This window comes from Symphalangus syndactylus, chromosome 20 (assembly GCF_028878055.3).
Source record: "Symphalangus syndactylus isolate Jambi chromosome 20, NHGRI_mSymSyn1-v2.1_pri, whole genome shotgun sequence".
Taxonomy (NCBI): Eukaryota; Metazoa; Chordata; class Mammalia; order Primates; family Hylobatidae; genus Symphalangus; species Symphalangus syndactylus.
In genome coordinates, this window is record NC_072442.2 from 8282590 (window position 1) to 8305708 (window position 23119).

The 23119-nt window shown below is 40.5% G+C and overlaps 1 protein-coding gene across 9 annotated transcripts in view; it reads right to left on the minus strand.

The window, feature by feature from the left end:
- The window catches only part of SPAG9 (sperm associated antigen 9), a 158948-nt gene that overhangs the window by 106715 nt on the left and 29114 nt on the right, over positions 1-23119 (minus strand). For 8 of the 9 annotated variants that reach the window (XM_055257402.2, XM_055257400.2, XM_055257401.2 and 5 more), the window contains exon 2: positions 14778-14898. In XM_055257402.2, coding sequence (XP_055113377.1) covers positions 14778-14898 — 121 coding nt within the window. Of the gene's footprint in view, positions 1-2875; positions 2940-14777; positions 14899-23119 lie in introns of those variants that run through there. The other variant, XM_055257407.2, reaches the window with a different exon arrangement.

Below are 23119 nucleotides of genomic sequence, written 5' to 3' on the forward strand. Positions count from 1 at the left end.
AGTCATTTGAAACCTATCCCTTAACACAAGTATGAGGAAATTAATTCTTCATTTAATAACCTATTTTTTAAAGAAAAAGTCAAATGGTAAGGGATCAAAAAGAAAAATATCAACATTTATGCTATAAGAGAAGGACATTTTAATGAAATGTCCTTCTCTTCTCTTCCTCAGATAATTCACAGTAGAAAGAATAGGCAGATGTTGCTAAGCCTTAGGCAGAATCATTCCTTTGCCTCAACACTTGGGCAAAATAACATACTAATGGCCCCTACTGAGGCTGTTAAGCTGAGGCGAACAGTGGCCAGATGTTAACCAACAGTTTCCTCTTTTCTTGGACAAATAGCTAGGCTATCCATCCCAGCTCCTGCAGGTAGCCTCTGATTAACTTATAGCCAATGAAGTAGCAGTAAAAGTGATGTGTGCTACTCCTAGGCCTGGTCCAGTAAAAACCCTCCACACACGATGAACCATGCCCTTTACCCTTCCTCCAACTTAATGCAGGTAAGACAAACTTGGAAGCTATAAAGGGGGAAATGCCCATGTCTCCACAAAGCCACCCACTTATCTGAAACATCCACTTTTTAAACTTTACGTAAGCAAGAAATAACACTTGAGTCATTAATATATAATTTTTGTGGCTAGTTCGCTATAGCAACTACAGTTAGCTTAACATATATCAGCTTATAAACATGTACTGAAATCCTCTTAAAAGTTAGCATTCCAGGCCAGGCGCCGTGGCTCACGCTTGTAATCCCAGCACTTTGGGAGGCCGAGGTGGGCGGATCACGAGGTCAGGAGATCGAGACCAGGGTGAAACCCCGTCTCTACTAAAAAATACAAAAAAAAAAATTAGCCGGGCGTGGTGGCGGGCGCCTGTAGTCCCAGCTACTCAGAGGCTGAGGCAGGAGAATGGTGTGAACCCGGGAGGCGGAGCTCGCAGTGAGCCGAGATCGCGCCACTGCACTCCAGCCTGGGTGACAGAGCGAGACTCCGTCTCAAAAAAAAAAAAAAAAAAAAAAAGTTAGCATTCCAAATTATCAAAGGTATGTTACCCCATTATGATTTTGTTTTTTTTTCTTGAGACAGGGTCTTGTTCTGTTTCCCAGGCTGGAGTGCAATGGCACAATCACAGCTCACTGCAGCCTTGACTTCCTGGGCTCAAGCAATCCTCCAGGCTCAAGTGATCTTCCCAAACAGTTGGCACTATAGGCGTGTGCCACCAGGCCTAGATAATTTTTTGATTTTTTGTAGAGACAAGGTCTCGCTATGTTGCCCAGGCTGATCTCGAACTCCTGGTCTCAGGCGCTCCTCCCACCTCAGCTTTCCAAAATACTGAGATTACAGGTGTGAGCCATTGCCTCCAGTCCCCATTATGTTTTAAGAATAGTTTACTTCGGCTATTCGGGAGGCTGAGACAGGAGAATTGCTTGAACCCAGGAGGCAGAGGCTGCAGTGAGCCAAGATCATGGCATTGTACTCCAGGCTGGGTGACGGAGTGAGACTCTGTCTCAAAAAAAAAAAAAAAAAAAGACCAGGCGCGGCGGCTCACGCCTGTAATCCCAGCACTTTGGGAGGCCAAGGCGGGCAGATCACGAGGTCAGAAGATTGAGACCATCCTGGTCAACATGGTGAAACCCTGAGATCAAGACCATCCTGGCCAACATGGTAAAACCCCGTCTCTACTAAAATACAAAAAATTAGCCAGGCATGGTGGCACACTCCTGTAGTCCCAGCTACTAGGGAGGCTGAGGCAGGGGAATCGCTTGAACCTGGGAGGTGGGGGCTGCAGTGAGCCGAGATTACACCACTGCGCTCTAGCCTCGCGACAGAGCAAGAGTCCGTCTCAAAAAAAAAAGGATAGTTTACGTCTGTTACTATAAATGATTTTCTGAATGTTATTCTGGTGGTATATTCTCTCCTGCCTAACACCTACAGCAAGAACCTGAACAGAAACTGTTTTATGACTTTGTGTATTTCATGTTTTCTTTACCGATACTGTGATCTTAAATTTTATTATTATCTTTGTAGGTACTTACAATATAAATCATGTAACACAAAGATCATATATAATTGATCATATAATACATAGAAAATATACACACATACACCAAGATCAAATAATACAAATTCAGAACCTTTCTTTTCTGAAAATACTTACAATAACTCAGAACAACAACATATCCAATGAACTCAGCTTACTCAAGGCCTAACTCCCGTAAGATGGTATAAACACTTTTGAGAAGTCACTTTAATATGTGGAAGAGCCATCTCTTTAAAGTCCTGAATGCCACTAAGGAATCAGTTAAAGGGAAAAGAAAAGGAAGTAGAAGGGAAGGGGAAAGCAGGAAAGAAAAGCCCGCCTGGCAAGGACCATAGACATCCTCGAAAGCCTCAAGTACCATGAAGTTAACCTACGCCTATATTGCTGCATTCCATTTGAAGTGTATTAAAAGGTCATTTCTTGTTTAATATTTATCACGTAAACCTAAACTTCAAAACGATCTCAGGAAAAATTCTAAACCTTGTTATTTTACTCATCAAAACGAGCTCCAAGCCGAGATTAACTGGAAATAAACAAGATTCTCTTCATCCTATCCCAAAACAACTGATAAGTAACTGCCATTTTTAAAATTGCTAATTTTCTGGGGAGTTAAAAAAAAAAAGGCTAATCATGTTATCTAAAAAGAAAAAAAGGTGAGGGGGCAAGAAAAAAGAACAATCAAAAGACAAATCCAAAATTTCCCCTTTATAATAATGAATGGAGATACTTCAGCCTCATTTTGAGCGCTCTTTCTATCCATCTTTCCAAAAAGCAAGAGGATAAGATTAAGGCAGGAAGAGCCACCTGCTCTGCCGGCTCAAAATCAGAGCTTACCTCCTGAGATTGATGGCCTTTGCCAAGTTTGGAACACCTTCCATCTCTGTTGTCTTCTGCCCCATCAGACTGCTGATAGGCCTACGGGGGGAAGAAAGAGAAACAGACCTGCTAGAATGCCATATCCAACTCATTATTTGCCTTCTCAAAAGGAATCATCAGTTTTTACTGTTCCTGGAAGGCAGATAGTCCAACTGTTGCTGGGCCTCAGAAGATTGACATGTGGTCTTTCAGAAACTTCTTGAACAATTTAGCATCAGAAGTCCCAACAGGTAAGCAAGGCTGACTTAAGAGCAAAGAAATCTCAGACAACCACATCAAAACAGTAATAACAACCTCTCCTCACCAACTAAGTCCTTTACCATATCTCTCAACTTCAAAAAATTTTCAGATATGTTATTAATGACACAATGTGAAATTATTCATGTTTTAAAGCTACCATGAATCAGTGATCATATTCTCAAAACAGAGTAGGATAACTTCAAAGAATCCCAGCGATAGAAACTTCTAGTGATCTGATAGATCTCTGTCTTGAAGATGTTACCTAAGCCATCCACAACAAAGTTAATGATTCTCCTACCTAAAGTCTCTATGTAGGGACAGTCCACGCTTAACTTCTGCACATATTCCTGTGTATCACCCTCATGGCCAAGAAATACTTCCTCATGACCAACCAAAGCCAAAAAATTCATTTTCTCTCACTTAATCTTCCAAAATAACAGACAAACAGCTTGCTATGCTCCTTATCCATCCCTTTATATGTTTGAAAGAATAATCAAATTATTCGTATTTTCCCTGTTCTCTAAGCAAATCACCAGAAATCCTTTAACTCTTACTCATAAACTTAATTTTCTGATACCTTTAGTTCTAGATATTAATTATAAATTACAACTTTAAGGTTCTCAATAGACAACACTAGACTACAAAAATGAAAGAGCCCAAATACAGACAATAAAACATAAAACAGCTAAAGACCACAAGTGTTACCTCATGAAGCAGAAGTAATGTTAGTGTTTGCAAAAACTATCTTGTGCCTAATTTCCTACTTTCCCACTCATATGTAGGTTCTAAATAAAAAATAGCTGATATATAGTTTATGAAATATATAGATATTCTTAGTATTATGAAGAACTAGATTCTGATTAAACAGACTAAAAGTAGCTTTCTAAATAATTAACTTGTCATTCTTTTAAAACCAAAAGATATAATTCAAACTCCTAAAGCTGCCTCATTAAAAAAATACTTTCAACAAAAACACATATCATCATTAAAATATATATAATATAAATCATCGTAATCTACTTTTATCATTCTTAAAATTATGTAGAAGGAATTGCCTATTGACATAGAACTAAAGTGGAAAAAGTGTCCTATTACAGTATTATTCAATTTTTTGAAAATACTAACATTCATTGCTAATCACAAAGCACAGTAAAGGATCTGACAAAGTTTTGTACAAGCCTGAACGTATTTTTTTAGGTGATTTGAAAAGCAGTGACAGAAAATATTTAGGCTCTCTCAAATATTAATTTTCATATGAAATGACACTTGGCAACTTTAAAATGGTTTATGTGCTGTGAAAATTCTTAATTTATCAATCACCTTGTATTGAAGGTCTGTTTTAAACCTTAATTCCTTTAAATAAAATTAATTAAATAAAAATTAAAAATTCCTTTAAAATAAAAATTATGTTATTGTTTATGTTAATATCTCCCCTAACCTTCTATCTAGTGGAGTGCTTATTCTTAAGACCAAGAAATAAGAAGTGTTTTCCTTCTAATAATACTGTTTCAAAGTGAAGACTTGCAGGTATTTTACTAGACTAAGATCTTGACACAAGATGTAAAAAGCAAAGGAATGTTATATGGGGGACGAAAAGGGTAGAAAGGTCAAAGTATAAGGATCTAATACATTTGATTTCAGTGCCAACAACATTTTACCATTTAATTCAAAGATGAATTTTCATTTAAAGGAAGGAAGGGCGGAATTAAAGAAGAGTCTAAACATAATAGCTTAAAATCACAGCCATGGGTACAGTGGCATACACCTGTAATCTCAGTTACTCGGGAGGCTGAGGTGGGAGGATCGCTTAAACACAGGAATTAGACCCTCATCTCTTAAAAAAAAAAAAAAACTTACTCCCCAAAAAAACATAGCCACCAAATTAAGAAGTACCCACTAAAAAAAAAAATCACTGTCATCTAAATCTTTTCATCTTCTCCACAAAGGCAATGGCTCTATACTCAGGGAAAAATAAGTTGTAAATCCAAGGAGCCTGAGGGCAACAGAAGCTTCCTAAGAGAGAATCAAATAATAAATGATTCTATATCAGCTCTGTGTGCTAATATGCTGTAAATAACGGTTCAAATTCATAAGTTATGACAAGCAAAATGGAATTTGCTACTAATCCTTACTTCTCCAATTCTATTCACATTAGAAATGGCCAAACTATTATATGCCAAGAACCACTAAAATTCCTTGACCTACTTCCTTAAATATATTGTAAGAAAACTACCAACAGAAGGGAAAACTTGTAGATGTAAAAAAAATATTTACCGCAATATGATTCAGTATACCAGAAAAAATGACCAACCAACCAACAGAAGTTTTTGGTTTTTGTATTTTAAATTTCTTACATTTATTTTACCCTGATTCACCTCTTCATTCCACAAAGGATTTGAGACAGTTTACAATAGAGCATAATATATTCATTATACATGTATAAAACTTGGATCAAGAAAAAAAAACAATTTAAATATGCCAACCAGGTAAGGTTCAAACTAGTTGTTATGGTTGCATTTCAACGTTTGTTCTGTTTCTGGGCTGCCATGGTAAAAAACACAGTGGCCATTAAATAATTCTCATAAGAGGAAAAGATAAAGCATAGTCCTCAGGGAAAACAAAAATTGTTAACAGATGGCATAGCTTCTAGATAGTGGATTTATGTGGACATAAAAATAATAATGAAGATTATACAACAAGGAAAAATACTTATGATAATGTTAAGGAAAAGATACAAAATTAAATATACATCCTAACCGCAATCATATAAAATATAATATATATGGGAAAAAGACTAGTAGGCCATATACATAATCTTCCCCTTCCTCCCCCCACTAAACTATGACTTCTTTGACCACAAGGACCATATCACACTCGTGTACCACAACCATACCTAGGCAGAATGCTAGGCATACTGGACTAGTTTAATATTTTCAACTGTATTAAAATATCTATACTTGCTTGACTCAAATTTTAGATAATATTTGGCTTACAAGATAGAAATACATAACATACAACAGAGACAATAAATATAAAAAGTACTTTCTGACAAAGACCTATTACTGCCACACTATGAATGGCAAAGTTGATTACACTCCTTACACACTTGAAAAGCACCAACAGGCTTTCTCAATTCACAACTTCCTTATTCCACACAATATAGATTACAGACTCTTCTTAAGGTTCATAAGATATTAACAGGAAGTATTATTGCTACTCCCAGATAAGGAGTAATATACAGCATTTTAAGAAATCCTTTATTCATGTTGGAAAAAGTAAAAAAATATTTCTTATATTGGTTTAGATTTTGAAAAGTAATCAGAAATCTCCTAAATCAAACATTACCAAAAATTGTTAAAAAACGTATTATAGACTCAACTTTTCAACATTGTTAAATCATGCAACATGACAGATTCCATACTATCAAAAGCTGTAAAGTGTGTCTTTTAATTCAGTTCCTATTTCTTTACTTTTTCTTGCTTCTCAAATAGCAAATAACTTTAACCAAAATTTCCCCTTTTAACAAAGGAAGTAGTCTTTAGAGCAGAACTTGAATTTTTATTGTGGCTATTTTTTAAAAGGGATATGTGCCCCTAAAATATGTTCATGAGAATTGACAAACTCAGTCTTTTAAAATTAAAGACACTAATACACTGTAAAAACACAAAAACTAGAAAAGGCATCCAGCACTCAAACAAATGGCACTCAGAAAAAAAATTGCATTCACCTCTCCTCCCACTACAGGTACTGCCAACAGTCATCTCAGTGCCCCTAAATAAATGTTTATTTTAAATTAAATGTTGGGTTACATTTACTTTGTCACAAAATTCATATTTTCTTTTTTTGTTTTAGACGGAGTCTTGCTTTGTTGCCCAGGCTGGAGTGCAGTGGCGTGATCTTGGCTCAATGCAACCTCTGCCTCCCAGGTTCAAGCAATTCTCCTGCCTCAGCCTCCCAAGTAGCTGGGGTTACAGGCATGCGCCACCACACCTGGCTAATTTTTGTATTTTTAGTAGAGACGGAGTTTCACGCTTTTGGCTAAGCTGGTCTTAAACTCCGGACCTGAGGTGATACGCCTGCCTCGGCCTCCCAAAGTGCTGGGATTACAGGCGTGAACCACCGTGCCTGGTCTCATATTTTATTTAAAAAACAAAAAATCAGGCCGGGTGTAGTGGTTCATGCTTGTAATTCCAGCACTTTGGGAGGCCGAGGTGAGCGTATCACCTGAGGTCAGGAGTTCAAGACCAGCCTGGCCAAAAGGGTGAAAGTCCATCTCTACTAAAAATACAAAAATTAGCCAGATGTGGTGGCATGCACCTGAAGTCCCAGCTACTCAAGAGGCTGAGGCAGAAAGAACTGCTTGAACCTGGGAGGTGGAAGTTGCAGTGAGCCGAGATCGCGCCACTGCACTCCAACCTGTGTGACAGAGCGAGACTCTGTCTCAAAAAAAAAAAAAAAATCAGTCACATTAAGATTAGATAGTCCAGATCATCTGTTTTCTATTACACAAAACAAGAATTAATGAACTCCTGACATAACATTTATTTCAATTTGTTTTCATCTTTTAAAAAGCAGTCATTCCCAATCTTGATTTTCCAATAGTATAGGGAACTAATGATACTTAAAGATTACTTCCTACATCACCTTTTTAAAAAATAAGAAGTTTTTAGGCTGTGCACAGTGGCTAATGCCTGTAATTCTAACATGAGGGAGATCAAAGCGAGCAGATTGTTGAGCCTAGGAGTTTGAGACCAGCCTAGGCAACATGGCAAAACCTTGGCTCTACAAAAAAACACAAAACTTCGGCCAGGCGAGGTGGCTCATGCCTGTAATCCCAGCACTTTGGGAGGCTGAGGTGGGCGGATCACCAGAGGTCAGGAGTTCGAGGCCAGCCTGGCTAACACGGTGAAACTCCATCTCTACTGAAAAAATGCAAAAATTAGCCGGGCGTGGTGTTGGGCGCCTGTAGTCCCAGCTACTCGGGAGGCTGAGGCAGGAGAATGGCATGAACCCGGGAGGCGGAGCTTGCAGTGAGCCAAGATAGTGCCACTGCACTCCAGCCTGGGCAACAGAGCAAGACTCCGTCTCAAAAAAAAAAAAAAAAAAAAAACAATTAGCCACGTGTGGTGGCATGCGCTTATAGTCCCAGCTACTTGGGGCTGAGGTGAGAGTACTGCTTCAGCCTGGGAGGTTGAGGCTACAGTGAGCCATGATCACACCACTGCATTCCAGCCTCGGCAATAGAGCTGCAATGTCTCAAAAAAATTAAGAAATAAGTAATTTTTAAAATTAAAAATAAGAAGCTTTGATTCATACTGGAGATTTAAAAAAAAAAAAAAGCTAAGGTGGTAAAGTGAAAAAACAGTCAAATAATTTCCCCCCAGAAAAACTGGGGGAATGTTTAAGTGTGGTAAAATAAAAACTATGAAGAAAATTTAAGATACACTTAGAATTCATATTACACCAGTTAAGGCTTAGAAAAAAACGGAAAGAGGAGAAAGAAAACAATTCACTAGAAAAGAGAAAAAGACTCCAATTTCAAAAACAGGAGAAGGGAGTAAGTTCCAAAGCATTAATAAAAAATGAGTCAGGCCGGGCACGGTGGCTCACTCCTGTAATCCCAACACTTTGGGAGGCCGAGGTGGGCGGATCACAAGGTCAGGAGTTCGAGACCAGCCTGGCAAATATGGTGAAACCCCGTTTCTACTAAAAATACAAAAATTAGGCCAGGCGCAGTGGCTCACACTTGTAATCCCAGCACTTAGGGAGGCCGAGGCGGGTGGGGATCACGGGGTCAGGAGATCGAGACCATCGTGGGTAACACAGTGAAATCCCGTCTCTACTAAAAATACAAAAAATTAGCCAGGCGTGGTGGTGGGCGCCTGTAGTCCCCGCTACTCGGGAGGCTGAGGCAGGAGAATGGCGTGAACCCGGGAGGCGGAGCTTGCAGTGAGCCGAGATCGTGCCACTGCAGTCCAGACTGGGCGACAGAGAGAGACTCCGTCTCAAAAAAAAAAAAAATAGTAATACAAAAATTAGCCGAGCGTGGTGGTGTATGCCTGTAATCCCAGCTACTCGGCAGGCTGAGGCAGGAGAATTGCTTGAACCCAGGAAGCAGAGGTTGCAGTGAAGCGAGATGGTGCCACTGCACTCCAGTCTGGGTGACAGAGCAAGAGTCCAGCTCAAAAAATAACTCAGTTCATAGAAAAAGATTTCGTGTTATCAACTTCGTGCATCTGAACGGTCAATTTTGATTAACCACAGTTTGTAATCCTTAATTGTTCTTTATACAGCAAGCTTTATTTCAGAAAGGAAGAGCAGACTCCCAGGGGAGAAATTCTTTGAAGGATAATATATTCACAACAAAAATAAAGTTTTTAGATCAAATTAAGCTCAAGACCATATCTAATACTTGATGAAGAATTTCTTCCTCCCTTCCCTAGAGTATTGTCAATTATTTTTAAATGATCTCATTTTTATAAAGTCTTTGAATTAAAATGGAAAACATAATTAATGCTTTTGGAGAGAGGAATGAGAAGATGGATACCACAGAACACAACAATTCCAAAAAAGGTATGACTCTCTGGACTGGATAACAAATCTGGGACAATGAAAAAAAAAACTGGCATACTCAAATAGTCCCCTAAATTGATCACTTCCCTTAATTAAGAAAACACTAGGCCGGGCACAGTGGTTCATGCCTGTAATCCCAGCACTTTGGGAGGCCGAGGCAGGTGGATCAACTGAGGTCAGGAGTTCAAGACCAGCCTGGCCAACATAGTGAAACCCAGTCTCTACAAATATACAAAAATTAGCCAGGCATAATGACGGGTGCCTGTAATCCCAGCTACTCGGGAGGCTGAGGCAGGAAAATCACTTGAACCTGGGAGGCGGAGGTTGCAGTGAGCCAATATCACACCACTGAACTCCAGCCTGGGCAACAGAGCCAGACTCCATCTCAAAAAAAAAAAAAAAAAAAAAAAAAAAAGAAGAAGAAAAGAAACCACTATATATTTTTTACATTTACTAGAAAGGAACAGGAAACAGATTCTTTAAATTTAGTAATAAAAGGGATAATGTATGTAAAATAATTAGTAATTCATTCCACTTAGATACTTTTGTGAAAAAAAGCAGTATCTTCTGCTTCTTTTTTGAGTGTGAGACATTTTAAAGGTACTTTGATACCAAAAATGCAATTTCAAGTATAAGGTAATTCTTCCTGTAATCACAGAAGCCAATTACTTAATGCATCATAAAACGATTTTAGACAAGGAATTCCTTTCCAAGTCAAAAAAGGAATTCTGGTCGAGCACAGTGGCTTACACCCGTAATCCCAGCATTTGGGGGGCCAAGGTGCAAGGATCACTTGAGACCAGGAGTTCGAGACCAGCTTGAACAACATAACAAGACCCCATCTCTACAAAAAATTTTAAAATTAGCCAGGCATGGTGGCTCATGCCTGTAGTTCCAGCTATTTGGGAGGCTGAGGTGGGAGGATCACTTGAGCCTGGGAGTTCAAGGATGCAGTGAGCTATGATCGTTTCACTGTACTCCACACTGGGAGACAGAGCCAGACATGGTCTCTGAGAAAAAAAGAAAAAGATCCAGCACTTTAGGAGGCCGAGGCAGGTGGATCACGAGGTCAGGAGATTGAGACCATCCTGGCTAACACAGTGAAGCCCTGTCTTTACTAAAAACACAAAAAATTAGCCGGGGGTGATGGCAGGCACCTGTAATACCAGCTACTTGGAAGGCTGAGGCAGGAGAATCACTTGAATCCAGGAGGCGGAGGTTGCAGTGAGCCCAGATCGTGCCACTGCACTCCAGCCTGGGCGACAGAGCAAGACTCCATCTCAAAAAAAAGGAAAAGAAAAAAAGAAAAAGAAAAAAAATTTCTTTCAGGCTGGGCAAGGTGGCTCATGCCTGTAATGCCAGCACTTTGGGAGGCTGAGGCGGGCAGACTGCTTTGAGTTCAGGAGTTGAAGACCAGCCTGGGCAACATGGCGAAACCCTGTCTCTACAAAAAATACAAAAAGTAGCCAGGCATGGTGGCTTGTGACTGTAGTCTCAGCTACTCAGGAGGCTGAGGCTAGAGGATCGATTGAGCCCAGGACGCATAAGTCACAGTGAACAGGGATCCTGCCACTGCACACGTTAGACAGAGTGAGACCCGGTTTCAATAAGTAATAATTTCTTATTGAAAACTTGGTACCCAGGCTGGGCACGGTGGCTCACACCTGTAATCCCAGTACTTTGGGAGGCTGAGGCAGGCAGATCACCTGAGGTTGGGAGTTCGAGACAAGCGTGACCAACACGGTGAAACTCCATCTCTACTAAAAATACAAAAATTAGCCAGGCGTGGTGGTGCATGCCTCTAGTCCCAGCTACTTAGGAGGCTGAGGCAGGAGAATCACTTGACCCCAGAGGAGGAGGTTGCAGTGAGCCAAGGTCACGCCACTGCACTCCAGCCTGGGCAATAGAACAAGACTCCGTCTCAAAAAAAAAAGACAGAAAGAAAACTTGGTACCCTACAGATAACAACAAGAAAACTTAATACGTAAAACAATGAAAGGTAGGCTGAGTCTGTCAACTGTGTCTTTAGTGTTTGGTTCTAAAATATTATATAATCCCCTCATGCTAGGCATAGTGGCTCATGTCTGAAATCCCAGCACTTTGAAGCCCAGAAGTACAAGACCAGCCTGGGCAACATAATGAGATCTTGTCTCTATCTCTATCTATCTATCTATCTATCTATCTATCTATCTATCTATCTATCATCTATCTATCTCTTTATGACAGAGTTTCACTCTTGTTGCCCAGGCCGAGTGCAATGGTGTGATCTCGGTTCACTGCAACCTCCACCTCCCGGGGTCAAGTGATTCTCTTGCCTCAGCCTCCCGAGGAGCTGGGATTACAGGCATATGCCACCATGCCCGGCTAATTTTGTATTTTCAGTAGAGATGGGGTTCTCCATGTTGGTCAGGCTGGTCTCAAACTCCCAACCTCAGGTGTTTCGCCCGCCTCGACCTCCCAAAGTGCTGGGATTACAGGCGTGAGCCACCGCGCCTGGCCTTGTCTCTATTTAAAAAAAAGTACAATCAAATTAGGATTTAAAAATTACCTCCAATAGTTAAATTTTCCTTCTTGAACAGAAAAGGCTCAACTCTTGAAATGTACCAAAAGCTTGCAATTGCCACAAGACCATTTCTCCAGATGAGTGGTACTCATAGTAATGTGACTCCAGTACTGTATCTATTAGTGGGTGCCCTGTGGAGTCCATCATGCAGTGCTCTAAGACTTCAAATTTTTTATTCTTTTGAGACAGGGTCTCACTCTCTTACCCAGCCTGGAGTGTAGTGGTACAATCTCAGCTCACTGCAACCTCCACCTCCCAAGTTCAAGCGATCCTCCCACCTCAGCCTCCCAAACTCAAGCAATCCTCCCACCTCAGCCTCCCAAACTCAAGCGATCCTCCCACCTCAGCCTCCCAAATAGCTGGGATTACAGGTGCACACCATCATACCCAGCTAATCTTTGTATTTTTGGTAGAGACGGGGTTTCACCATGTTGCCCAGGCTGGTCTCGAACCCCTGAGCTCAAGCAATCTGCACACCTCAGCAGCCTCCCAAAGTGCTGGGATTACAAGTGTGAATCAACGTGCCTGGCCTTGTTTTCTTAATTTTTTTATCATAAAGACAGGATCTCGCTGTCTTGCTCAGGCTGGTCTCAAACTCCAAGGCTCAAGCAATCCTCCCATCTTTACCTCCCGAAGTGTTGGGATTACAGCCGTGAGCCATCACACCCAGCAAACCTCAAATTTCTATGGTAGAAATCATAGAAGTCACTTAATGCATTCAATGTTAACAAAGGTATCCAACAACTCTGGGTATCCACAAGCCTAAAAATACAAAGCATGACACATGGCTCATTTTCTCTCGCTCAAGTTGGCTTCTGTTACCAAACATCCATTGACCCTCTTCTAGGACATCTGCTTAATAGCCACTTGAGTTTTCCTTGAATTCCAGAATGCTTGAACTCCAGTTTTCCAGTGGTTTTAATTTAGCTCTATTCCGTCTTTCCAGAGTACTAGAGAGAACAGTCAGTTCTCACACACGGCCCAAGACTGCTGGCGAAGGCATTCCATCATGAATGGCTGTACCTTTATAGCTGGTGTCACTATGTAGCCTTAATGAGTAACGTGGATAGAGTAGCTGCCTGGCCATCCTTTGCTCCCTAGGATTCTGAAAGTTTACAATGCTGGGAGAAAAGCAGAGTATTGTCTGCCTACCTATATCAGACATGAAAATAGGCCATAAAGTTTCTCATCTTTTTTTTTTTCTAATTTTGACTTAATTAGGTCTATTTTTATTAGCCAAAAGGGGAAAACCATCCTTGAGGTTTGAAACAATAATTTTAAAAACCAAGAAAATACGAAATTATATTAAAAATAAAATGATTCTGAAAAATGAAGTTCTGTTCCCCCAAATGGCCCCATTTTTCCATTAAAAAGAGGCAAAAAAGAGGATTCAGTACTTTTTTTTCTCTAGTATCTAATTACATGCTTAGGTAATTTTTTTTTTTTTTTTTTTTTTTTTTTGAGACAGAGTCTCGCTCTGTCACCCGGGCTGGAGTGCAGTGGCGCAATCTCGGCTCACTGCAAGCTCCGCCTCCCGGGTTCACGCCATTCTCCTGCCTCAGCCTCCGAGTAGCTGGGACTACAGGCGCCCGCCACTGCGCCCGGCTAATTTTTTGTATTTTTTAGTAGAGACGGGGTTTCACCGTGGTCTCGATCTCCTGACCTCGTGATCCGCCCGCCTCGGCCTCCCAAAGTGCTGGGATTACAAGCGTGAGCCACCGCGCCCGGCGGTAATTTTTAAATACATACTTCAAAGCTGTAAGTTTACCTTACATTTTTATATTTCAAAGCAAAACAGAAAAAATGGAGCTTTGTGTACTTGATCAAAATTAGAGGAAATGATACATACACACACACACACACACACACACACACACACACACACTTGCATAATGGTTACAGCATAATGTTAACTACAAACAAACGCTGAGATCTAAATTGAAGAAGTGAGTCTGATAGATATATCTGGTTTAGTCACTTCTGCACACATGGGTACCATGTGAAAATGTGAATAAAAAAGAACTAACCCTAGGTCCTAGCTTTCACTCTTGAGTCTGGTATGACAATTCCAAGTTTGTATTTAGAACCTTAGTCGAATTTCAGGATGAGTCATTGCACCATTAGAGCCAACTTTTTTTTTTTTTCTGGGGGGGTGGAAGGACACAGTTTCATTCTGTTGCTCAAGCTGGAGTACAGTGGCACCATCTTGGCTTACTGCAGCCTCCGCCTCCCGGATTCAAATGGTTCTCATGCCTCAGCCTCCCAAGTAGCTGGGATTACAGGCATGCACAACCATGCTCAGCTAATTTTTGTATTTTTAGTAGAGACGAGGTTTCACCATGTTGACCAGGCTGGTCTTGAACTCCTGACCTCAAGTGATCCTCCTACCTCGGCCTCCCAAAGTGCTGGGATTACAGGCGTGAGCCACCACGTCTGGCCAATCCCAGTCTTTGGTGTACTTATGAGAAGAAATGTTTTACTTACTCTGGTCAGCATAGTTTTTCGCTTTCAGCTCAAGTTGTCTTGTTTGAGATTCTAAAGATTCCACTCGGGTCTGTAAGTCCTTTTTTTCCTGTTCTTGAGAGTCTTCAAATTCAATGAATTTCTAATAAAGAAGAACAATATAAATTTAATCAGAGAAATTAAACTTTACATTTTCAACTCCTGTATTTCTTGGAATCAATAATCACAATTAGGTATTAACTACTTAGATCTCAGAATTATGACCTTGGGTTGATTTTTAGTTTTTCTATAAAAATTAAGTTTTAAAAAACTCCCAAATATAGAAGAAAAAAAGTAACAAAATAATTAAGGTGTTTCCACTTCATATTATAGGCATTCCATATGATATACATCTTACTACAAATATATAAACCCTTTTGTATACTTGCATGTGCATCTTGACTTCCAGACAGTTTAAAAATCTATAACATGTACAACAGAGAACAAAAGAATGATGGAATAATCAATAAATATTTGTTAAATGGTTGTGTGATTAACAGTCATAGATTCACCTGAACCATGGAGTTTAAATTCCTAAGAAAAGGGCATGTTCCAGGAATAACTCCACCACTCAAATCTAACTTACCAAACCTGTTCTCATCAAGGATGGTAACACTAAGTGCAATCATTAAATCTCAGTCTTCATCTTGATTGTTGCATCAGCAACATCTCACAAGTGATCGCGCTCTCCTTAGAACTTTTTTTTTTTTTTTTTTAATTTGGCTACCAGGATGTTTTCTTGTTTGCTGCTCGTTCTTGGTCTTCTTTGGTAGTACCTCCTTTTCTCCCCAACTTCTTAACATTGGCATGCTCCGTCCTTGGACACATCTTCTCTTCCTTGTTTACACTTATTCCCTAGTGATCGCATCCAGTTTCATGGCTTTAAGTACGAACTATATGCTGACAACTTCTGAATTTCTATCTCTAGCCCAGACCTGAATTCCAGATTTGTATGTCCAACTGCCTACTAGAAAACTTCAATTGGTTGTCTAAAAAGCATCTTAAGGCTGGGCGTGGTGGCTCACGCCTGTAATCCTAGCACTTTGGGAGGCTGAGGATAGCAGATCATGAGGTCAAGAGTTCAAGACCAACCTGGCCAACATGCTGAAACCGTGTCTCCACTAAAAATACAAAAATTAGCTGGGCATGGTGGCACGTTCCTACAATCCCAGCCACTCGGGAGGCTAAGGCAGGAGAGTTGCTTGAACCGGGACCCGGGAGGTGGAAGTTGCAGTGAGCCAAGATCGCACCACTGCACTCCAGCCTGGGCTACAGAGCAAGACTCTATCTCAGAAAAAAAAAAAAAAAAAAAAGCATCTTAAATTTAGCATGTGAAAACTTGCTCCTCTCCTGGTCTTCTCTAGCTCATTAAATTACTGTGGTCAGTTGCTGAGGACCAAAACTCTGGAGTCAGCTTTGACTCTTCTGTTTCTCCAGCACCTCACATAGCCAATCCATCAGCAAATCTACCTTCAGATCTGACCACTTTTCATCATTTCCACCACCATCCTGGTGTGTGCCACCATCATCTAATGCCTGGATTACCGCAACAGTGAAAGTCTCCTAATTAGTCTCCTTACTTCTACAATATATTCTAGAAGATCTAGGAGGATTCTTTAAAAGTAAGTCAGCCAGCCTGGCCAACATGGTGAAATTCGGTCTCTACTAAAAATACAAAAATTAGCTGGGCGTGGTGGCAGGTTCCTGTAATCCCAGTTACTGGAGAGGCTGAGGCAGGAGAATAGCTTGAACCCAGGAGATGGAGGTTACAGTAAGCTGAGATCGCACCGCTAAACTCCAGCCTGGGCGACAGAACAAGACCTCCTCTCAAAAAAAAAAAAAAAAAAGTAGGCCAGGAGCAGTGGCTCATGCCTGTAATCCCAGCACTTTGGGAGGCTGAGGCAAGCAGATCACCTAAGGTCAGGAGTTTGAGACCAGCCTGACCAACATGGAGAAACCCCGTCTCTACTAAAAATATAAAATTAGCCGGGCCTGGGGCGCATGCCTGTAATCTCAGCTACTTGGGAGGCTGAGGCAGGAGAATTGCTTGAACCCAGCAGGTGGAGGTTGCAGTGAGCCTAGATCGTGCCACTGCAGTGCATTCTGGCCTGGGCAACAGAGCAAAACTGTCTCCAAAAAAAAAAAACAACAACAAAAAACTGTGATACCTACTCCCTATCTCTCCTCCCTATTTTCTTGAGTACTTAACCTCATCCAACATGCTATTTTAGTAATTAATGTTACTTATTACTTGTCTGTCCTCACTAGAATGTGGGTTCCATGAAGTCAGGGATTTTTGTTTTGTTCACTGCTGTATACCCAGTACAAAGAATGATGATAGCAGCACATAGCAGGTTCTCAAATATTTGTTAAACAAATGAATAAATGAAGAAAATTTTCCAAGTTAAAAAAACTGAAACCCTTGTAGAAAAATTTATAATTCACAAAAAACTTAGGTATCGCTACAATATATCCTAGTTTTAATGTGAAATTGTCAGTCTATTACCTATTTTAACTGTCCTCAAACTTTTCAATCACTGCAGAGGACACTGGGTTTTTTCTGTTTTTTTTTTTTTTTTTTTTTTTGTCTACACACATTACATTCCTTTGGGGAACTTTCTCTCTCCAGTTTCATGCTAATTATATTCAGTCCATGTAATTTGATTGGTGATGACTCCATCTCCCTAGGGGTAGGCACATGACTTGAACCAGACTGATCAAAGTCCTCTCTGGGACATCTGCCAGTTCTTAAACTCTAAAAACCTAGCAGGCCTAGGCTGCAGACTGACATCTTTTTCCAGCATAGAGAAAAGCAGGCCTGAGACTAAAGCCAATATAGAGAAAAAGAGCAAAGGGGAGAAAAACTTTAATTAAAGATACTATTTGTACCCAGGATTCCTGGAGCCAGAATTTTTCATGTGTTTTTTGTTTTATTCAGTTACAAAACTCAATAAATTCCTTTTTTACACAAGCTTGAGTTGGTTTTTCTTTCCTTTTTTTTTTTTTTTTTTTTTGCGACTGAGTTTCGCTGTGTCCCCCAGGCTGGAGTGCACTGGTACCATCTCAGCTCACTGTAACCTCTGGCTCCCAAGTTCAAGTGATTCTCCTGCCTCAGCTTCCTGCACAGCTGGGATTACAGACGCCTGCCACCGCACCCGGCTAATTATTGTATATTTTTAGTAGAGACGGGGTTTCACCATGTTGGCCAGGCCAGTCTCGAACTCCTGACCTCAAGCAATCCAGCCACCTCAGCCTCCCAAAGTGCTGGGATTACAAGCGTGAGCCACCACACCCAGCCTCTTTATATTATTTATTTATTTAAGATGTAGGTCTCACTATGTTGCCAAGCTGGTCTACAGCTGCTGAACTGCTGGCCTCAGACTCCTGGGCTCAAGCAACCCTCCTGCCTCAGCCTCCAGAGTAGCTGGAACTACATGTGTGAGCCACCATGTTTAACTTTCCTGATCTTTGAAGCCTGAAACCTACAAACTCTATAACATTGGTTCTTAATCATTAGGGGGTCCAAAGACCAATTTGGAAATTTGATCCATCTACGAACCATATTTCCCCAGAAAAAATGTCCCCCCCCATGTCAAATGCCACCTATTTTTCTCAGAGGGCTTAGAGACACTGTAGTTCCTTCCACAAACCCCAAGTTTAGCACCTCTACGCTATACTTTTCTATGAAAACATTTCATATTTGTGGGACTTCTGGGGAAATGAAGTCATTGTTTATTTTTCAGAATATTCAAGATGACCATATATAGGAAAAGTAAAGGTTACAGTAAATATAGGAAAAGAGGCAAACTAATAAATCATTCATTCATTCAAGAAACATCTACTGACTACTTACTATGTACCAGGCACAGGGAACATGACTATGAGTATCCAACTAGCCCTGCCTTCCAAGTGTTCATTGGCTACAACTGAATGCAAGCAGATGATATAAGGTTACGTTACACAGAAAAGCAGAAACTACAAAGTCTGAGTAAGTTATTTCAACATTTTGCCTTGATATATAAGCAAAGACTAAGAATTAATAGGAAAATGTAATTATTTTTTGGCCTGCTTTGAAAATGATGCTCCCTTGGCTAACTTAACTACTATATCTGGGAAAGTAACCAAAAAAAAATTTTTTTTTGGAGATGGAGTCTTGCTCTGTCACCCAGGCTGGAGTGCAATGGTGCCATCTCAGCTAACTGCAACCTCCATCTCCTGGCTTCAAGCAATACTCCTGCCTCTGCCTCTGAGTAGCTGGGACTACAGGCATGGGCTACCATGCCCAGCTAAATTTTTTGTATTTTTAGTAGAGACGGGGTTTCACCATGTTGGCCAGGATGGTCTCGCATTCCTGACCTCAAGTGATCTGCCTGTCTTGGCCTCCCAAAGTACTGGGATTACAGGCGTGAGTCACTGCACCCAGTCCAGAAATTCTTATTATTAGGCACCTTCTTGTGTTACGGATAAAATGTTGTTTTAAAGAACATACAGCATTATGTTTACCAAGTAACACTTAAGATGCTGTGCTATCAAACTGCTAACAAAAAATTTTACCACTATTTTGCTTTTTTTTTTTTTTTTTTGAGACGGAGTCTGCCTCTGTTGCCCAGGCTGGCGTGCAATGGCATGATCTTGGCTCACTGCAGCCTCCGCCTCCCAGGTTCAAGCAATTCTCGTGTCTCAGCCTCCCGAGTAGCTGGGATTACAGGCATGAGCCACCATGCCTGGCTGATTTTGGTATTTTTAGTAGAGATGTGGTTTCATCTTGTTGGCAAGGCTGGTTTCCAACTCCTGACCTCAGGTGAACCCAGAACTTTGGGAGGCCGGGCTGGGATTACAGGCATAAGCCACTGCACCCAGCCCAGAAATTCTTATCTTAGGCACCTTTTGTGCTATAGATAAAATGCTATTTTAAAAAACATACAGCATTATGAAGATGCTGTGCTACTAAACTGCTACCAAAAATTTTTAGCACTAATTTTCCTTATTTACAGCTCCTTTCTGCCTAATAGGAGACACCTAATAAGGGACACACAGTTTCACATCTGCTTTGTTGCTTAGCAACAAAGTTCAGCTTCAGAAGATGGATACCACAGAATACGACAATTCCAAAAAGACCTACCTTTTTGGAATGATTCAAGCTTCAGAATTTTTCAAGTTTTATTATGACTACTGAGGCTTTTTATCTATATCACTTTAAATAAATATGGCAGAGAGAAAAGAGATTTTTTTTTAAGTGATGTGACAGGTCTTGGATTGGCAAGGCTATTATCTCCAAAGAGAAATCTCGTTTCTTTAGTTTCCTTTCACAGGAAAGTACAAGCAATAATAAAAATATTCCAAAGCAAATATATACTTTGAGTCATTTCCTTCAAACAAATTAAAACAGATAAACTTAGAGATTACAAAATGGAATGTTGTCTTTCACAAACGTGTGTACATTTTCTCCTTTCTTGCTCTAAGCAGAACTTAAACTTCTTGGAATCATAAACTCTTTTGAGTATATTGTGAAAACAGATCTTATTATACCCAGAAAGACAAATATGTAAAACTCAAAGCTATATATATTTATCAGTGCATCTTCAAGTTCTAAAAGAAATCAAGGAGGATTTTTACCCATTTATAAACACTGTTGATGTTGATTTTGTAAAAATAATTTTTTATTCTCTTGGAAATCCCATATTTTTTTTTTTTTTTTTGAGACAGAGAGTCTCACTCTGTTGCCCAGGCTGGAGTGCAGTGGTGCAATCTCAGCTCACTGCAACCTCCACCTCTTGGGTTCAAGCGGTTCTTGTGCTTCAGCCTCTGGAGTAGCTGTAATTACAGGCATGCGTCACCACACTCAGCTAATTTTTGTATTTTTGGTAGAGACAGGGTTTCACTATGTTGGCCGGGCTGGTCTCAAACTCCTGACCTCAGGTAATCTGCCTGCCTCGGCCTCCCAAAGCGCTGGGATTACAGGTGTGAGCCACCACATCTGGCTGAAAATCCCAATTTTAAATGTGTATTAAGTCTTGGTTTAGAAACGTACAGCTGCCATCCTCATTTAAAATACTAATCACAGCCATGTGCAGTGGCTCATTCCTGTAATCCTAGCACTTTGGGAGGCCGAGGTGGGCAGATTGCCAGAGCTTAGGAGTCTGAGACCAGCCTAAGCAACATCGTGAGACCCCATCTCTACTGAAAACACGATAAAAAAAAAAAAAAAAAAAAAAAAAATTAGCCAGGCATGGTGGCATGCGCCTGTATTCACAACTACTTGGGAGGCTGAGGCACGAGAATCACTTGAACCCAGGAGGTGGAGGCTGCAATGAGCCAACATCCCACCACTTCACTCCTGCCTGGGTGATGGAGCAAGACTCTGTCTCCAAAAATTACAGGCTCACGCCTATAATCCCAGCACTTTGGGAGGCCAAGGTGGGTTGGTCAGGAGTTCAAGAACGGCCTGGCCAAGATGGTGAAACTCAGTCTCTACTAAAAATACAAAAATTAGCTGGGCGTGGTGGCAGGTGTGTGGAATTCCAGCTACTCGGGAGGCCGAGGTAGGAAAATTGCTTGAACCCAGGCAGCAGAGGTTGCAGTGAGCCAAGATGGCGCCACTGCACTCCAGCCTAGGTGACAAGAGTGAGACTCCATCTCAAAAAATAAATAATAAAATAAAAAATAAAATGCTAATCACTAATATGCAATAAAAATAAATGTTCCTCAGTTCTGATAAGACATCCTTAATAGCTTACACAGGGCACTGAAAGCCGAGTAGGATAAATGTAATACTAACTTTCAAAGAATAATCAAGAATCAAGAAAAAGTAACAAGTAACTGGAAGTTTCTAAATTGCTATCCAAGAAAAATATCCATCAAATAGTCTAGTTTTGGGCCATTGCTTTGAGAAATATCCCTGACAATATAGGTAACCCCATGAACAGAAGTTGCCATAGGGTAGAATAGCTCAGAAAGCAAAACACTCATAATTACAAAAATACTTCAGAAATGGCATAGCTCTATATAGCAATTAGCAATCATGTGAAAGTGGGAAACATTGATATAAGAATTTATGAATGAGAAAACGGGAATAGAAAGAGACAGTGTCATGAAATTCAAACAGATGCCAAAATACAGCTCTTGGCAGAAAAAGGTTTGGATTCATGGTCCTAGTAAGAGTCCTCTTTTTTCCTGGATGAAGGTTGGAAGTATAGCATAAGGGAAGTAATGAGAATAGTTTCTTTCTCTCTATATCTAACCTTTTCATACTATCAACAAAATACTTAGGCAATGAGTGGCATGGGTTACACTAAAAAGAAAGTTCTCAGGGCTTTCTGCTTCCCTTCTATGTTCAGAGATCTTAGTTGGGCTGGTAGCACATGAGTTCTGCTGAACCTCATTACTAGGTTTGTATAGTACAAGCATGGCTGACCTTCTTTATTGTTTAATTTTTAATTTTCATTTACTTATATTTTAGAGATGAGGTGTTGTTCTGTCATCCAGGCTGGAAGTGAAGTGGTACAATCATGGCTCACTGCAGCCTCGACTTCCTGGGCTCAAGCGATCCTCCCACCTCAGCCTTCTGAGTAGCTGGGACTACAGGCACGTGCCACTATACCCAGCTAAATTTTTTTTATTTCTTATTTTTAGTACAGACAAGGTCTCACCATGTTGCCCAGCCTGGTCTCGAATTCCTGAGCTCAAGTGATCCTCCTGCCTCAGCCTCCCAAAGTGCTGGGATTACAGGCATGAGTGACCATGCCTGGCCCTGACCCTCTTTTTAAAGTCTTCGTGATTTACTTCAAAGAAACATGTCTGCCTTCTACTTCTATAATTTCCACTTAACACACTAACTGAGATAACTTAAAAATAGGAAACATCCCAGTCCGTCACTTTGTAGTCAAAGAAAAACTTGTCATAGTTAAGAGACTAGGAAAAAGCTGCTGTAATAGTTAAGCCACACACCTATTCACAATGCCTATTCTCCAAATGTTAGGCAGTTAGGCAGTATGACGATATTTACTACAAACTAGGTAATGTCATTCATAAGATTTATTCTTAGATAAAATAACATGTTAAATATAAAACTAAAACTCTTTGCACACCCATCCAATAGGAGTACTCACTGTATGACAGCCATCAAAGACGTACCATAAACATTTACAGTGTAACATACTAAGTGCTATAATGAAAGCAGAGAGGAAGAAGTGACTAAATCTGCTTTAAAAAAGGGAAGTCGGGGCCAGGCACGGTGGCTCACATCTGTAATCTCAGTACTTTGGGAGGCCAAGGTGGGCAGATCACGAGGTCAGGAGATCGAGACCATCCTGGCTAACACGGTG